We start from the raw sequence: 12670 nt of genomic DNA, 5'->3' as shown, positions 1-12670 counted from the left end.
TTTTTTTTTTTTTTTTTTTTTTTTTTTAGTGACAAGTTACTACTTCATATTCAAGCCATGGTATTACGTACACTTTGAAGATTATGGCCTAATCATCATCAAGCCATGATATTCGAACTTTTCGTAAAATATTCTTAATTATAAACTCCATCATAAGAATTAGAAGAAAAAAAAACTTCAATTTCAAATGCACACTCCACCTTAACTAACCCTGAAACTATATTCTAGCCAAGTTTAGTCTAATCTTTATATCATGAACAAGAAGAAAAAGGCTGAGAAGAAAATCAACAATATGATAAGGAAGAACCTAAAACATCCAAAAGATTTGACTTGAGATTCGACCCCGTTATCGACGGAAGAATAATAATAATAAAAAACCCTATAGCTTTTGCAAGAATCACAAAACATGTGTTTGGTGAAAAAACCAAACCTGTTGATAAAGAGAAACAATGTAGCCTTGAAATTGTCTCTGCAACTGAGCAACGATGGTGTTCATAACTGTTGGTGCGGGATTCAGCACCCCCGACATACCGAGCTAAACCAGAAATACTAATTGATTAATTAACCGGGAAACCGGTTAGGGGCTCGATTAGGTCAACAAGAAGTCAGTTCAGCCAAAGTGTAGCCTTGAAGAAGAAGGAGCCGACTTCCACTTCGGCACGGCGGCCGACTGAAGCAATGAGGCAGTTTTCCATATTTCACTTCGTCCGATAAGGAAAGTTAATATATTGTAATCTTAGAACATGTATAAAGAAGGAGAGAGTTCTCCATTGTAAGGCATCGAAAATCAAATACAATAATCGAGTTCTTCTTTTGTTCTTAGCGATAAACCCTAATTCCTTTGAGTTCTACTTCTTTACTTTAATTCGAAGGCTTAGATCTGTTTTCTAGAGATATAACTCTATTGAATTTGTTTCCCTCCTCAAACAAATTCATTGTGGAAACCTAGTTTCTACAATAACTAAGTTTTACCTTAACAAGATTTAGCTTCAAGATCAGTCGAAAACACACAACTCCGATCGATCTACATCAGAGATTCCTTTTGTTGTTTAATTGAATTGAAAATAGTTTTTAAAAAATATATATATTGTAACTTTCCACATAAAAGAAAATACTTTATATCAATTATTTTAGAATATGTAATGTTTACTTCAAGCAATGATATAAAAAAATACAATAATACTCACTTCAAGCCTATATAATGGCGTCATCATCATAAATTTTGTATCTATTCGAACATAATTGCTACCAGAGATGAATTTATCCGGAGCGTCAAATCTATTCCACCTTTCGTTGACTGATTTTAACTTAAAAGTATCAATAATAAGCTGATCTTCTGAATTACGAATAATAAATAAAAATTGCAAGAGAAACAAATTAAATATAATAAGGTAATCTGTGGTTGTGATTCTTCACTTTTACTTTTACTTGTTTTTATTTTTGTTATTAGAATTGAATATGAATAATGCAAATTTTTAATAAGACGTAGAAAAAACCAAAAACAAAAAGAAACAGGGCACAGAAGAAGCAATGGAGTCAACTGATGATAGTAATTCAAGTCAAGCAAAAGCTTTCGACGATACGCAAATCGGCGTGAAAGGCCTTGTGGATTCGGGAATCACAGAGATTCCGGCCATGTTCCGCGCAACCCAAGCTACTCTAGCAACCCTGAAATTGCCACCACCTCCCAAGCATCAAGGGATGCGCAGCTTTCACGAGCAAGAACCTGAAGCCAAGAAACCCTTCTACTCTAGGGATCACACTAGAGATGTGATTTACTACAGAAATTTTGATCTCCACAACTCAGAAGCCGCGAGTTGGAGAGATACGCTTGGTTGGTATACCGCACCCCAACCTCCCAAATTACAAGATTTACCCGCGGTTTGTGCGTAAGGCTTTTTATTTTATTTTATTGATTATTAAAAAAAAAAAAATCAAATGTTATTTGTTCAATGATTTCACAAATATATAGATAGAAAAATAGCTAGACGTTTTAGCTTAAACAAGTGAATTATGCAAATATGGCAGGGAGGTTATCTTGGAGTAATCAAAGGAAATAACGAATTTAGGTGAATTGCTATTTGAGCTTCTATCAGAGGCTTTGGGGTTGGACTCTCATCACCTTAAGGACATAGACTGCGCCAAGTCTCAATATATGGCTGGCCAATACTACCCACCTTGCCCTCAGCCTGACCTTACCATAGGTATAAACAAGCACACCGATATTTCCTTTCTCACCATTCTTCTTCAGGACAATATCGGTGGGCTTCAAGTTCTCCATGACCACCAATACTGGATTGACGTTACTCCTGTCCCTGGGGCTCTTGTCATTAACGTTGGAGATTTTCTTCAGGTTTTAAAATAATAAAAAAAAGTGTTGCTAGATTCGATCTTACTTCATTTCCTCTATGGATTGGGTTTGATCTTTCTTTTTTATTTTTCGTTTCTCAACTGTGTACAGCTTATAAGCAATGACAAGTTCATAAGCGCCGAGCATAGGGTGATAGCGAATGGATCTTCAAAACCACGGACTTCAGTTTTATGTGTTTTCAGCACGTTCATGAAGGCATGTTCTCGAGTATATGGGCCAATCAAAGAGCTTCTGTCTGAAGAAAACCCTGCCAAGTATAGAGACTTCACCCTCACAGAGTTCTCAACCATCTTCAGGTCAAAAACGATCGACACTCCTGTGTTACACCATTTCATGATCTGAGACGACATTTGGGTAATTTATCAAACTCTACAACTTTTTTCTTCAAGTATTTTTCGTGAAAAGGCGTAATAATATTTGTAATATTCGAATAAGGTAGACAATAAAACTCCTACTTCATCTTTAAAAATAAAAGCCATGATGTAATACAATAATGTACAAACATATGGCATCCAACCATGATAGTTTATATTTTCATCAAAAGTAACCAAGAGCATATGGTTCACTAGTTTGTTTTGAGTGAGTTGAGGAATGAGGACTCGTCCTCTGAGTCTAGATCGAGAATAGTCCGACTTTTTGCATGCAATCTACTGCGGTTAAGTAAACCCAATTTTACCTTTTAAGTATGTTTTTACTAAGTAAAGTGTTTAGTTTTTGACCTAAATCCAGAAATCTGATAAACCGAACCGATCTACAGAATTATGGTTTCCAAACCAAATTACTCAAAAAAAGAAAACAAACAGAACCACCACTACAAAAATCATGCACATCTTGTTTCTCAATAGACATAGAGGGACCTTCTTCATTTCACCATGCTTGTTGGATGATACATCAAACAAATAACCAATCTATATATGCAAGAACAACACCTACAACCTATCTCTCACCTAACAACCATTCCCGGTTTAACTAATTGAGTTCTCGCTACATATTCTCCCCATTTTCCTTATGGGTATTGGTGTAAAACCAAAACCTTTTCATCTAATATAGATCAAAATGTGCATCCAAGAACTTCATTTCTCTCATCTCCATATCCCTGTCACCATCAACCAGAAATTTCTTGTACATCCAGCAAGTCCAACACCTGCAAATCAATCTCCACACCATAGTCTCTATCTATCAAACCTAGATGATATAATCGGAGCACGAGTTTTCACTCCCTCCGTGTATTTCTATCGATCAACCAATAATCGAGAATCTTTGGTACTGAAACGGCTTCGAGATGCTCTCGGTGAGGTTTTAGTTCCGTATTATCCACTCTCCGGTAGGCTAAGGGAAGTGGAAAATGGCAAACTGGAAGTTTTCTTTGGAGAAGATCAAGGTGCGTTAATGGTCTCGGCGAATTCTTCAATGGCTTTAGCTGATCTTGGAGATCTCACAGTGCCAAATCCAGCCTGGTTACCATTAATCTTTCGAAATCCTGAAGAAGAAGCTTACAAGATCCTCGAAATGCCTTTACTTATAGCTCAAGTAACGTTTTTCACATGCGGTGGATTTAGCCTTGGAATAAGACTTTGCCATTGCATCTGTGATGGTTTTGGAGCTATGCAGTTTCTTGGCTCGTGGGCAGCTACTGCGAAAATCGGTAAATTGATCACAGATCCTGAACCGGTTTGGGATAGAGAGACTTTCAAACCAAGAAACCCGCCAATGGTGAAATACCCACATTATGAATATCTTCCAATCGAAGAACGATCAAATTTGACCAACTCTTTGTGGGATATGAAACCACTGCAGAAATGTTACAGGCTAAGCAAACAGTTTCAGTGTCGGGTTAAAAGCACTGCTCAAGCACAGGACTCAAGCTTAGTATGCAGCACGTTTGATGCAATGGCTGCACACATATGGAGATCATGGGTCAAAGCACTTGATGTGAAGCCACTGGATTACAATCTCAGGCTTACGTTTTCGGTCAACGTCAGAACAAGACTCAAAACCCTAAACTTAAGAAAAGGGTTTTACGGCAATGTTGTATGTTTGGCCTGTGCTATGAGCAGTGTTGACAGTCTTATTAACGATTCTTTAGCTAAGACAACACGTTTGGTTCAGGAGGCGAGACTTAGGGTTTCAGAGGATTACTTACGGTCTATGGTGGATTACGTTGAGGTAAATAGGCCAAAGAGGTTAGAGTTTGGTGGGAAGCTAACGATAACGCAGTGGACCCGGTTTGAAATGTATGAGACTGCGGATTTTGGATGGGGTAAACCGGTTTACGCAGGACCAATTGACTTGAGGCCTACGCCGCAGGTTTGTGTGTTGTTGCCTCAAGCAGGAGTTGAGTCGGCTAATGATGAACAAAGCATGGTGGTTTGCCTTTGCTTGCCTCCTTCTGCTGTTCATAATTTCACTCGGATTCTATCTTTAAATGATTGTACATAAATAAGTCAATGATACGAACCAATAGTCATATTGATATGTCAATCACATATTATATTATCACATGATTATAATCAAGTAGCAGTAGCTTTTATTCCAACAAGAAGAAATATTCAAAAACACATCTCCAAGCAAAATAAGTCACAGAACTAGTGATCAGAGAACGAATTTGAATTCATCTTAATCACTAAAAACAGCAGGGGATGCCAAAAAGAAAAGAAAAAACATTGGTGAAGTTTTCAGGCCATAGTGTTGATCTCCACAGACCACATGGATCAAACTGTACATAGATTAGGGCTCACTAGAAGGGTTTAAAACAACATGGAAACCCCAGAATCGAAATTTTTTCATTCTTTTTTCTCTTCCGTTCAAGGTTTCAACCACGCCCCATCGACACCCATATTTACCAACTCCCATCTATAACAATGTACATAAAAGAAGAAAAGGGACAGAGAAATTACCACCAACTCGGAGGAATCTATATATACAAACAAACTCCAGAAGCCTTCATGACTTTTGACAACTATTTACCTGTTCAAAGACAAAGATTACGAAGACAACAAAGAGGTCAGGTTCTCATTACTCTCACTTAGACAGTAATTCATCATAACAGTGTCTGGAGGATTCACCGTAGAAAGACTTGAGACTCGAGGCCGTGATTGGGGTTCCGAGAGATTTAATCACCTACAGAAGGAATTCATACCATATACCACTTCATATTCTTGTAGTTTATCTGTGTTGTAGTTGACAATTAGATGATGACCATTAGTAACTTCATCTAGCTTCTTTTTCAGGTGTTCTTCTTCAGGATCTGCTATTGCTTTACAGTGCTCCTCACGCAAAGAAAAACCAAAGCCCATAGGAGGTTTTCCTGTAGCAAGCATCTCTTCATTGACAGTAATATCGGTGCGAATAGGTGGTGTGGTAAAACCATTTGGGATCTGGGTTTCGCCGAGTGTACGGTGTTTGGCTGTTACAGATTTCTCAATCCATCCATTTGTGTTGTTCTTCTCTATTTCCTTGTAGATCCCATTTACTGTTGGTAAAGAAGACTTGAGTGAGGTGGTCATGTGATCCGAATCATGGAGATTCTCCATCTGTTTTGATGAACCTGTTTCCATTAAATCAAATTGTAACTTCCACATGCCTTGAGATGAAACGACCCTAGGTCTGATCTCCCTCGTGAATATTTTATCTTAAGAACTGATAAAATAATTAATTACTAGGGAAAAACTTAAAATTTACCCTCTTCAGAGCTTCCGGCGGACTCAACTGATCCAGGCTTAGAGTGACAGTTGATAATATCTTGACATATTTTTCCGTTAACTTGATGCGATCCCGATGCGGATATGTGATAGCATTTCATAGAAAACCTGTGTCAAACATTCCACAAAGCATAAGATATGCAGATCAAAGCATATTTTGGGATTATAAAAGAGAATATTAGACTCCTTGTCCAACTAGAAACTTTCATCACGAAGACAGCAAGATACACAGATTTTTCTGTCCAACATTTGGGCATACCTGTCTTCCAATGTTGCTTTGGTGCTGTGGAAATGGTCAAAAACTGGCAGCAGCTTTTTCTGTTTTATTTCAAGTTCATGGGCTGGAACCTTTTCTATCTCAAACTCTCCACCAGTGGGACTACTATCTCTTGGAGAATCCATAACATGAAAAGAAATCTAGCAACACATCAAGAAAGTAAATATCAAGAGACAAGTACAGCTATACCAGAGAAAGGAAGATTTTTTGACAAAAAATACCTTTGAATTTTGCCACACTGGTAGCATCCCTGAGGTAACCTTTACCTCAAAGTTTGAAAGATAGCAATGTGATCTTTCTGGGGGATTCTCAGAACAACTTTTCATATAGTTATCTTCACCAAAATGGCTGTTGATGTTGACGGAAAGACATGCATCATCATGGTTTGTCAAGTTATTTGACATTGTCTCCAAATTATATTGGTTTTCAGCAATATTTTTGGGAAGTCGTTCCTCTGTCTCCAGCCAGTCAGACCTTCTACATACATCCCACCACTGAATAGGTTCAACTTTGACCCTCAAGTCATCCTCCTGAACTTGAACATGTGATGTTCTTTGCACTCTCGAACCATTTTCAGGTGATTCTGTGCAAACAGATGGTAGAAGTTCATGCTGCACCACATGGCCTGATGGAGTATAGACTAAGATATGCTCCAATGAGTTAGTCCGGGAGTTCTGTTGAAGGTCATGAGTGATGGATTTATGAAAAACAGCAGCCACAGCACCCGACGGTACAAAAACTTTTCCACCTGCAGTGGTAGCAGCATTGCTTACTGTGTTAAGCCACCCAAAACTGCTATACTTGATTCTGCTTACAACAGAAAGGGTAACAGCCGGTGGTGGCGGTAAAGACTGCTGATTATTTGACAACGATTGAGTGAACCACCATGGCAAGGATGAAGCTGGAAGTCGGGCAGGCTCCTCACCCTCGCAAGGTTGAAACATTGCGTCGCTGCCAGACGGGTTCAAAACAAAAATATGGCAAGTACCCTTGGATGAAATAATAGCCACCCATTGACTGTGCTGACTAAAGCAAATGTCCTGGACGATCTGTTAAAAAGAGCAGAAAAAAGCCAATCAAGAAAAGAGAACACTGAAAGGAAAAGGACATATGTCAACCTAAAAGTATACTAACAGCAGAAGTGATCCCTCTATGCAGCTTGTAGAGATGCACATGAGAAGATTCCCACTCATAACTTAGGTCACCAAGTGCACTATGTGAACGAGACGGCATGATCTGAAAGACATTGATATTGTTCCCACACACTGATGCAGTAACCAACAAAGTTCCACTAGGATCAAAACAAAGTGCTGAGATAGGACTCGTATGAGCCTTTAACTGTGATATTACAGCTCCGGAAACAAGATCTTTAACAGCAACCTGTTGGACGAACATTTAAATCATATCACAATCTGGCAATAAAACAACACTGGCAACTCGAAGCAAGTAACTACTGATTAAAATTTTTGATTCAGGAACCCAGGCAGAGTGAGATTTTGTGCTTTGTAATACATCTGCCATGCCTTAGTAATCACTGCTAGACGACTATAGTGTAAGAGAATAGCACGACTAAAGAATTGTACACAATGATCAGATCCAGAATAAAACTAACCATGCCAGCATTTTCTGCATCTGATCCAGAGACTCCACCAACTTTCCAGATTGAATTTGGTGATGCTGGAGAAGTAGATCCATCAGGGAGCATATCTTGGCAGTATTTTGACAATGTTTTGTATCCCATGTCGCCCAGGTTGATTAATCCATTGGCTAACTGCTTGCTAGACTCCATGGCATAACGGGCCATGAAACTACTTCCACCTGATGATGAACTTGGGCTGAGACTAGGTGAAGAAGTAAAATTCTGTGGGCTTAGGCGCCCTGTTTTCATTGACATGGAACTTTTGGACGCATATGCAAGCCACCTTGGACCTACAGCCATGGGACCATAGCCAACATTCACCCTGGTTGTCCCTTGTCTCACTGGCTGAGGAACAGGATAGGTAAGAACACTGAACTTATTTTCCAGAGTAAGTGCGTCAAAGCAATATATCTGCACAAACCAAATGTAAACCCATCAGTCTACGACACAAGAACAAAATATAAATCTGTTACAATCAGCTTATAAAAACTACGTTCAATACAAGCAAGGTTCAGTTTGGTCTGAAGACCAAAAACCAAACACGTACTTTGCCAATCATATAAGATAAAGTACTACTGGTATGTAAGAATTTGATCATAAGAATCTGAATATCTAGAACCGCACTAGTACTCACTTGATTGGCAAGGCCAACAGCGACTACTCGGGAGCTGCATCTAATCATGCAAACAGATGAGCGAAATCTCAGGACATATACATAACTGTGGGACTTAAGGGAGTAAAAGCGAACAGTGGTTGGATAGTTGATGGCATCCCCGGCTTTAGAGTCTGATTTACCATCTCTTGCTGATGAACCATTGTGGGGAAAAGAGTGACCCAAACCAATACCATTTGTGTCATCTCCAGCAACAACAAGTAAAAGTGGATGTGAGTTCCCAAAACCCTCATGATCACCAGACCTGGCAGGTAAGGGCTGCATCTGTAAGAATGAAACAGGACCACCTCGTCTAGAGACAAGTTCATTAAAATTAGAGGCATCCTCAACATCAAAGACTTGAAAGCCATTCTGATAACCGAGTAAGAGAACATGTCTGATGACATGTTGACCAAGATCAAGAATGCCAAAGCCAGCCCATGTCACCTGCTCATGAAAGCAAATTTCAGATGTTAAGAGTGCAAAGTAGTCCCTCTCAAAGGAAATGAGAAGTTGCTGACTCTCTATCGAAAGAAAATAAGGGGAAGATTGAAAGTGACTACAGGTATCTACTTTTCAAGCCTAGAAATTGAAAATATAGCAAACACAATTTCAAATGAGGGTCAAAAGGGAAAAGGAACTAGACACCTAAAATAAGCAATTAACCAACCACAACTGACAAACCAAACACATAATCTCAGATAAGAAAGAAGCACCAGTAATTTGCTACTCAGCCTATGTATCTCTCTCATCAATCCATGAAATAAACACACCAACAAACATTTCACTAAATGTTACCAAACAGGAAGGAATCCCCAAATAAGTCCTAGCAATTTAAATGACATAGCAAAAAAGGAAAAAAAAAAAACAAAAAAAAAGCAAAGTATCCAATCAGAAAGTGCGAATTTAAAGGGGGACCTGATCTTTATCGTCTTCAGCAGCGGAAATAGAAGCAGCAACGGAGGCACCGGCGGAACGAACAGAAGAAGCAACGTTGGAGGCGTTGGCGGATACAGTTTTGAGGCAAGAAGAGATAATTTTAAAGGAATTGGGTAACAAACCACTGTTCTTCCCTTTCCCCTTCTTCATCATATTTCTTCTTCTACTACTACAACCACACAACTACTAAGAGACGACGAGCAACAAACTCACAACCAACCAAAGGGAAAATAAAATAAAAGGAACATGGCTCTCGCTATGTATCTATCTATCTCGATCATCAACCGCCACCGGAAACAAATACGAGAAAATCAATCAAGGAGCATGTCCTCCGATAACCACCGACGAACAGATATAACATCCGATGGATCTCTCCCTCTCTCTCTATATCTCAACCGATTGAAAAAAAAAAAAAAAAGGTCGGAGTAGTACAAGTGTTTTGACTTGGATCAAAAGCTGCTAATATATCTCAACAGAAACATCTCTCTCTCTCTCTCTTAAGAAGGAAGGGGAAGAAGGAGGGGGTTGTCTTCTCGTCTACTAGTAAGTAGCAAATACTTGTTCTCTTTCTTTACCCGTTCGCCTTTGATTTCCCGAGAAAGCGATTTTTACCCCTTTTTTTATTTTATTTTTTTACAGTCTCTCTCTCTCTCTGCGTTATCATTTAATATAAATAATGTATATTTTGGTTGGATAATCACCGGTTCTCTTCTTTTTGTTTCAATTTTATACATACGGCTCGACTTTCCAAATCCTTTTTTTTTTGTTTTCTCTTTTTCATTTTTTACTTATTTCTCTCAATAATAAAAAAAAAAAAACAAACGGATATAATTTAGAATATTCAAGGATCCAATATTTACCACACACACAAAAAAAAAATCGTAGATCAATTTGCAGAATCTACAGCTATAACAAAATACAAAAAAAGTTGCAGGGTAATGGTCAAATCTGGGTTACCTATAGACTGTAGTACTACTACTACATACTTTATTGCTCTCCACATAAAGCAAATTTTTAGATACGACATTTATACAATTATACAAACCTCATACGATAATGTCTATACTAGGTCATTTGTTACTTGTTAATGATGATGAATAAGTAAAGGACATTTATTATAATTATTATTTTATCTATCTAATACAACAAATTTCTCCTTATCATCGGAAACCGATGTATCAATCATCTAGTGCAATTTTACAAGACTGCTTTTAGACTAGAGATCCTCATCAGCTTCCAACGGAGTCTTTCTTAGGCACAGAGCGTATCAACATAATCACAAAATACTCTTGCTCTTTTCCCACTACATACATTACAAGATCAAACAATAAACAGGAATCAACAATTGTTTCACTTCACTTGTGCGGATCTTAGCCTCCATTTACACTCTCTCGCTTCATTCTGGCTGCTGCTGGTGCGTGTGTGTACAATAAACAAACCTCCCCCAGGCAACATTTTCAAGCTGGAATGAGGAGTTCACTTATAGTTCTCCATATATATATATATTATGTTGTTACTTGCTGCTGTTGTCTGCTGCTGTATTCCTTCTCCAGGAATCCAAATGTCATCTTCAGCCTATCCTGCAGATTTACTAGGATGTTCTTTGTCACCCTTTTCTGATGTCTAGTGCTCTTTAGCCATTCTATCCCAAAGTATACTCGCACATATGTTGTCGTCTTTGGTTTTGGCGCCGATTCTTCCATCTGGTATCTGAGATGGAGATTGAAATAGTCACCCAGTGGAACTCCATGCAGGGTCATCACCTCTTCCACCAGCCACCCATTCTTATCTGGCACCAGCGACTTTTGCTGTGTGCTTGTTACCTCTCCTCTATAACGTGATATCCTCTTATCCCTGTAGTATGTCTGCCTCTCGTACACATCAGCCTTCTCTGACTCCCACGGGCTGCACGAATAGCTCTGGCAACCTGCTCTGTCCATAGCCTTACGATCCATTTCACCCCCTTCAAACAACTCCATAAAGAAACTTACCTGGAGTTATCAGAATGATGCGTAAGACAACTTCAAAACTCATTTACATTTCCAGCCACAGTTGCTTTACAAAGAGAGAGAGAAGAACTCACCGGAACTGGGAGTGTCAAAGAGAAGACCTCAGTGAATCGCACGTCATCAATACCCAAGAACAAACCACTCTCTTCACTTTGGAGTTTCTGCTCTGATTCCTCTTCAACAGCTTGCACTTTCTGCTCTGGAGTCAAGGATTTTGCTTTCCACAGAGCCATTATTGTCCTATAAACAAAAAAATAAAGTTCAAAGTCTATATCTTATCATAATAGTTGTTTATTTCCACTACAGGTATAACTCTTGATACATAATCAATAGGCTTCCACGTCTAAACATGTCTTACAGAAGCAGTTGATACTACAGGAGTGTACAAATTATTTTGTTCAGATGAGCAATTGGGCATATTCAAGTCATGCAAAGCATATTGATTGGGGTACAGAAAATTTAGGACGATAATGAAAGCAAACACGCAAATAAAAATTAAAACACCGGGGAAAGAGGATGACTCATCACTTACTTTTGTGCAACATTGAAAGACACAAATGAGTGGAAATGGAACTTAAGTCTGTCTTCCTCATCATGTGTCTTTGCGCCTATCCGTGCTTCCTTACCTCTACCTGGTCTAAGAGTCATGACGATAATAGGACTCCCCATTGAGGCAAGAGTGGGAGGAAGCACTTGAATTTCCTCTATATCTTCCCACAGGAAAAAGAATTTTGTTTTGTTACCAAAAAGGCTAGCATAAAAGCCAACAATTCTTGCAGAGAGGAAAAGACGACCCTGCAGAAGCAAAACTAAATCAATGAGTTATATACTCTCTTCATTGCAAAGAAAAAAAAAAAAGCTGATGAAAAGAGGATGAGGCTGAATACTAAAAACATGTGAGTATCAACATCTTTTCACCTGCAACGGCATTTTCCGCTTTAAGTGACATGTAAAGTCATTGATTAGAAATTCTTCTTGTGGGAGACCAAAGAGCTTCTGAAAGGCTGAATTTGTTTGAGGAGACCGCACATTAATCTGAAATTTGATTTCGGCAGATAAGAAACACGCACTAACACGAACAG

The 12670-nt window shown here is 38.7% G+C and overlaps 4 protein-coding genes and 1 pseudogene across 6 annotated transcripts in view; 2 read left to right on the top strand and 3 right to left on the bottom strand.

Annotated features, from left to right (window-relative positions):
* LOC104760724 (histidine-containing phosphotransfer protein 5) overlaps positions 1 to 496 on the bottom strand; it is a 9376-nt gene extending 8880 nt beyond the window's left edge. For both annotated transcript variants that reach the window (XM_010483691.2, XM_019242939.1), the window contains exon 1: positions 431 to 496. In XM_010483691.2, the coding sequence (XP_010481993.1) occupies positions 431 to 496 (66 nt within the window). The remainder of the gene's footprint in view (positions 1 to 430) is intronic.
* LOC104760713 lies at positions 1450 to 2917 on the top strand (annotated as a pseudogene).
* Positions 3408 to 4841, top strand: LOC104760704 (omega-hydroxypalmitate O-feruloyl transferase-like). Its single transcript, XM_010483673.1, has one exon. The coding sequence runs from the start codon at positions 3428 to 3430 to the stop codon at positions 4808 to 4810; it is 1383 nt and encodes a 460-aa protein (XP_010481975.1). The 5' UTR covers positions 3408 to 3427; the 3' UTR covers positions 4811 to 4841.
* Positions 4918 to 10140, bottom strand: LOC104760695 (autophagy-related protein 18g). Its single transcript, XM_010483664.2, has 9 exons — positions 9559 to 10140; positions 8623 to 9087; positions 7962 to 8399; positions 7484 to 7729; positions 6571 to 7398; positions 6332 to 6489; positions 6053 to 6180; positions 5437 to 5918; positions 4918 to 5338 (listed from the first exon to the last, which is right to left on the bottom strand). The coding sequence occupies exons 1-8, from the start codon at positions 9730 to 9732 to the stop codon at positions 5488 to 5490; spliced, it is 2868 nt and encodes a 955-aa protein (XP_010481966.1). The 5' UTR covers positions 9733 to 10140; the 3' UTR covers positions 4918 to 5338; positions 5437 to 5487.
* The window catches only part of LOC104760687 (C2 and GRAM domain-containing protein At1g03370-like), a 6337-nt gene continuing 4342 nt past the window's right edge, over positions 10676 to 12670 (bottom strand). The window contains exons 8-9 of one of the 2 annotated variants that reach the window (XM_010483652.2): positions 11663 to 11828; positions 10676 to 11570 (exon numbers count right to left, since the gene is read on the bottom strand). In XM_010483652.2, the coding sequence (XP_010481954.1) occupies positions 11085 to 11570; positions 11663 to 11828 (652 nt within the window). In that variant the 3' untranslated portion in view covers positions 10676 to 11084. The remainder of the gene's footprint in view (positions 11571 to 11662; positions 11829 to 12670) is intronic. The other variant, XM_019242917.1, reaches the window with a different exon arrangement.

Source organism: Camelina sativa, chromosome 3 (genome assembly GCF_000633955.1).
Source record: "Camelina sativa cultivar DH55 chromosome 3, Cs, whole genome shotgun sequence".
NCBI lineage: Eukaryota > Viridiplantae > Streptophyta > Magnoliopsida > Brassicales > Brassicaceae > Camelina > Camelina sativa.
The sequence above is the reverse complement of the archived record's forward strand: the minus strand, read 5'-3'. Positions and strand labels throughout refer to the sequence as shown.

Coding starts and splice junctions, on each gene's coding strand:
- LOC104760704 (XM_010483673.1), top strand. CDS start 3,428: ATGTGCATCCAAGAACTTCATTTCTCTCATCTCCATATCCCTGTCACC.
- LOC104760695 (XM_010483664.2), bottom strand. CDS start 9,732: ATGATGAAGAAGGGGAAAGGGAAGAACAGTGGTTTGTTACCCAATTCC. Junction 7,730..7,961: donor ATGCAGAAAATGCTGGCATG/GTTAGTTTTATT, acceptor TTCGTCCAACAG/GTTGCTGTTAAAGATCTTGT. Junction 7,399..7,483: donor ATAGAGGGATCACTTCTGCT/GTTAGTATACTT, acceptor TCTTTTTAACAG/ATCGTCCAGGACATTTGCTT.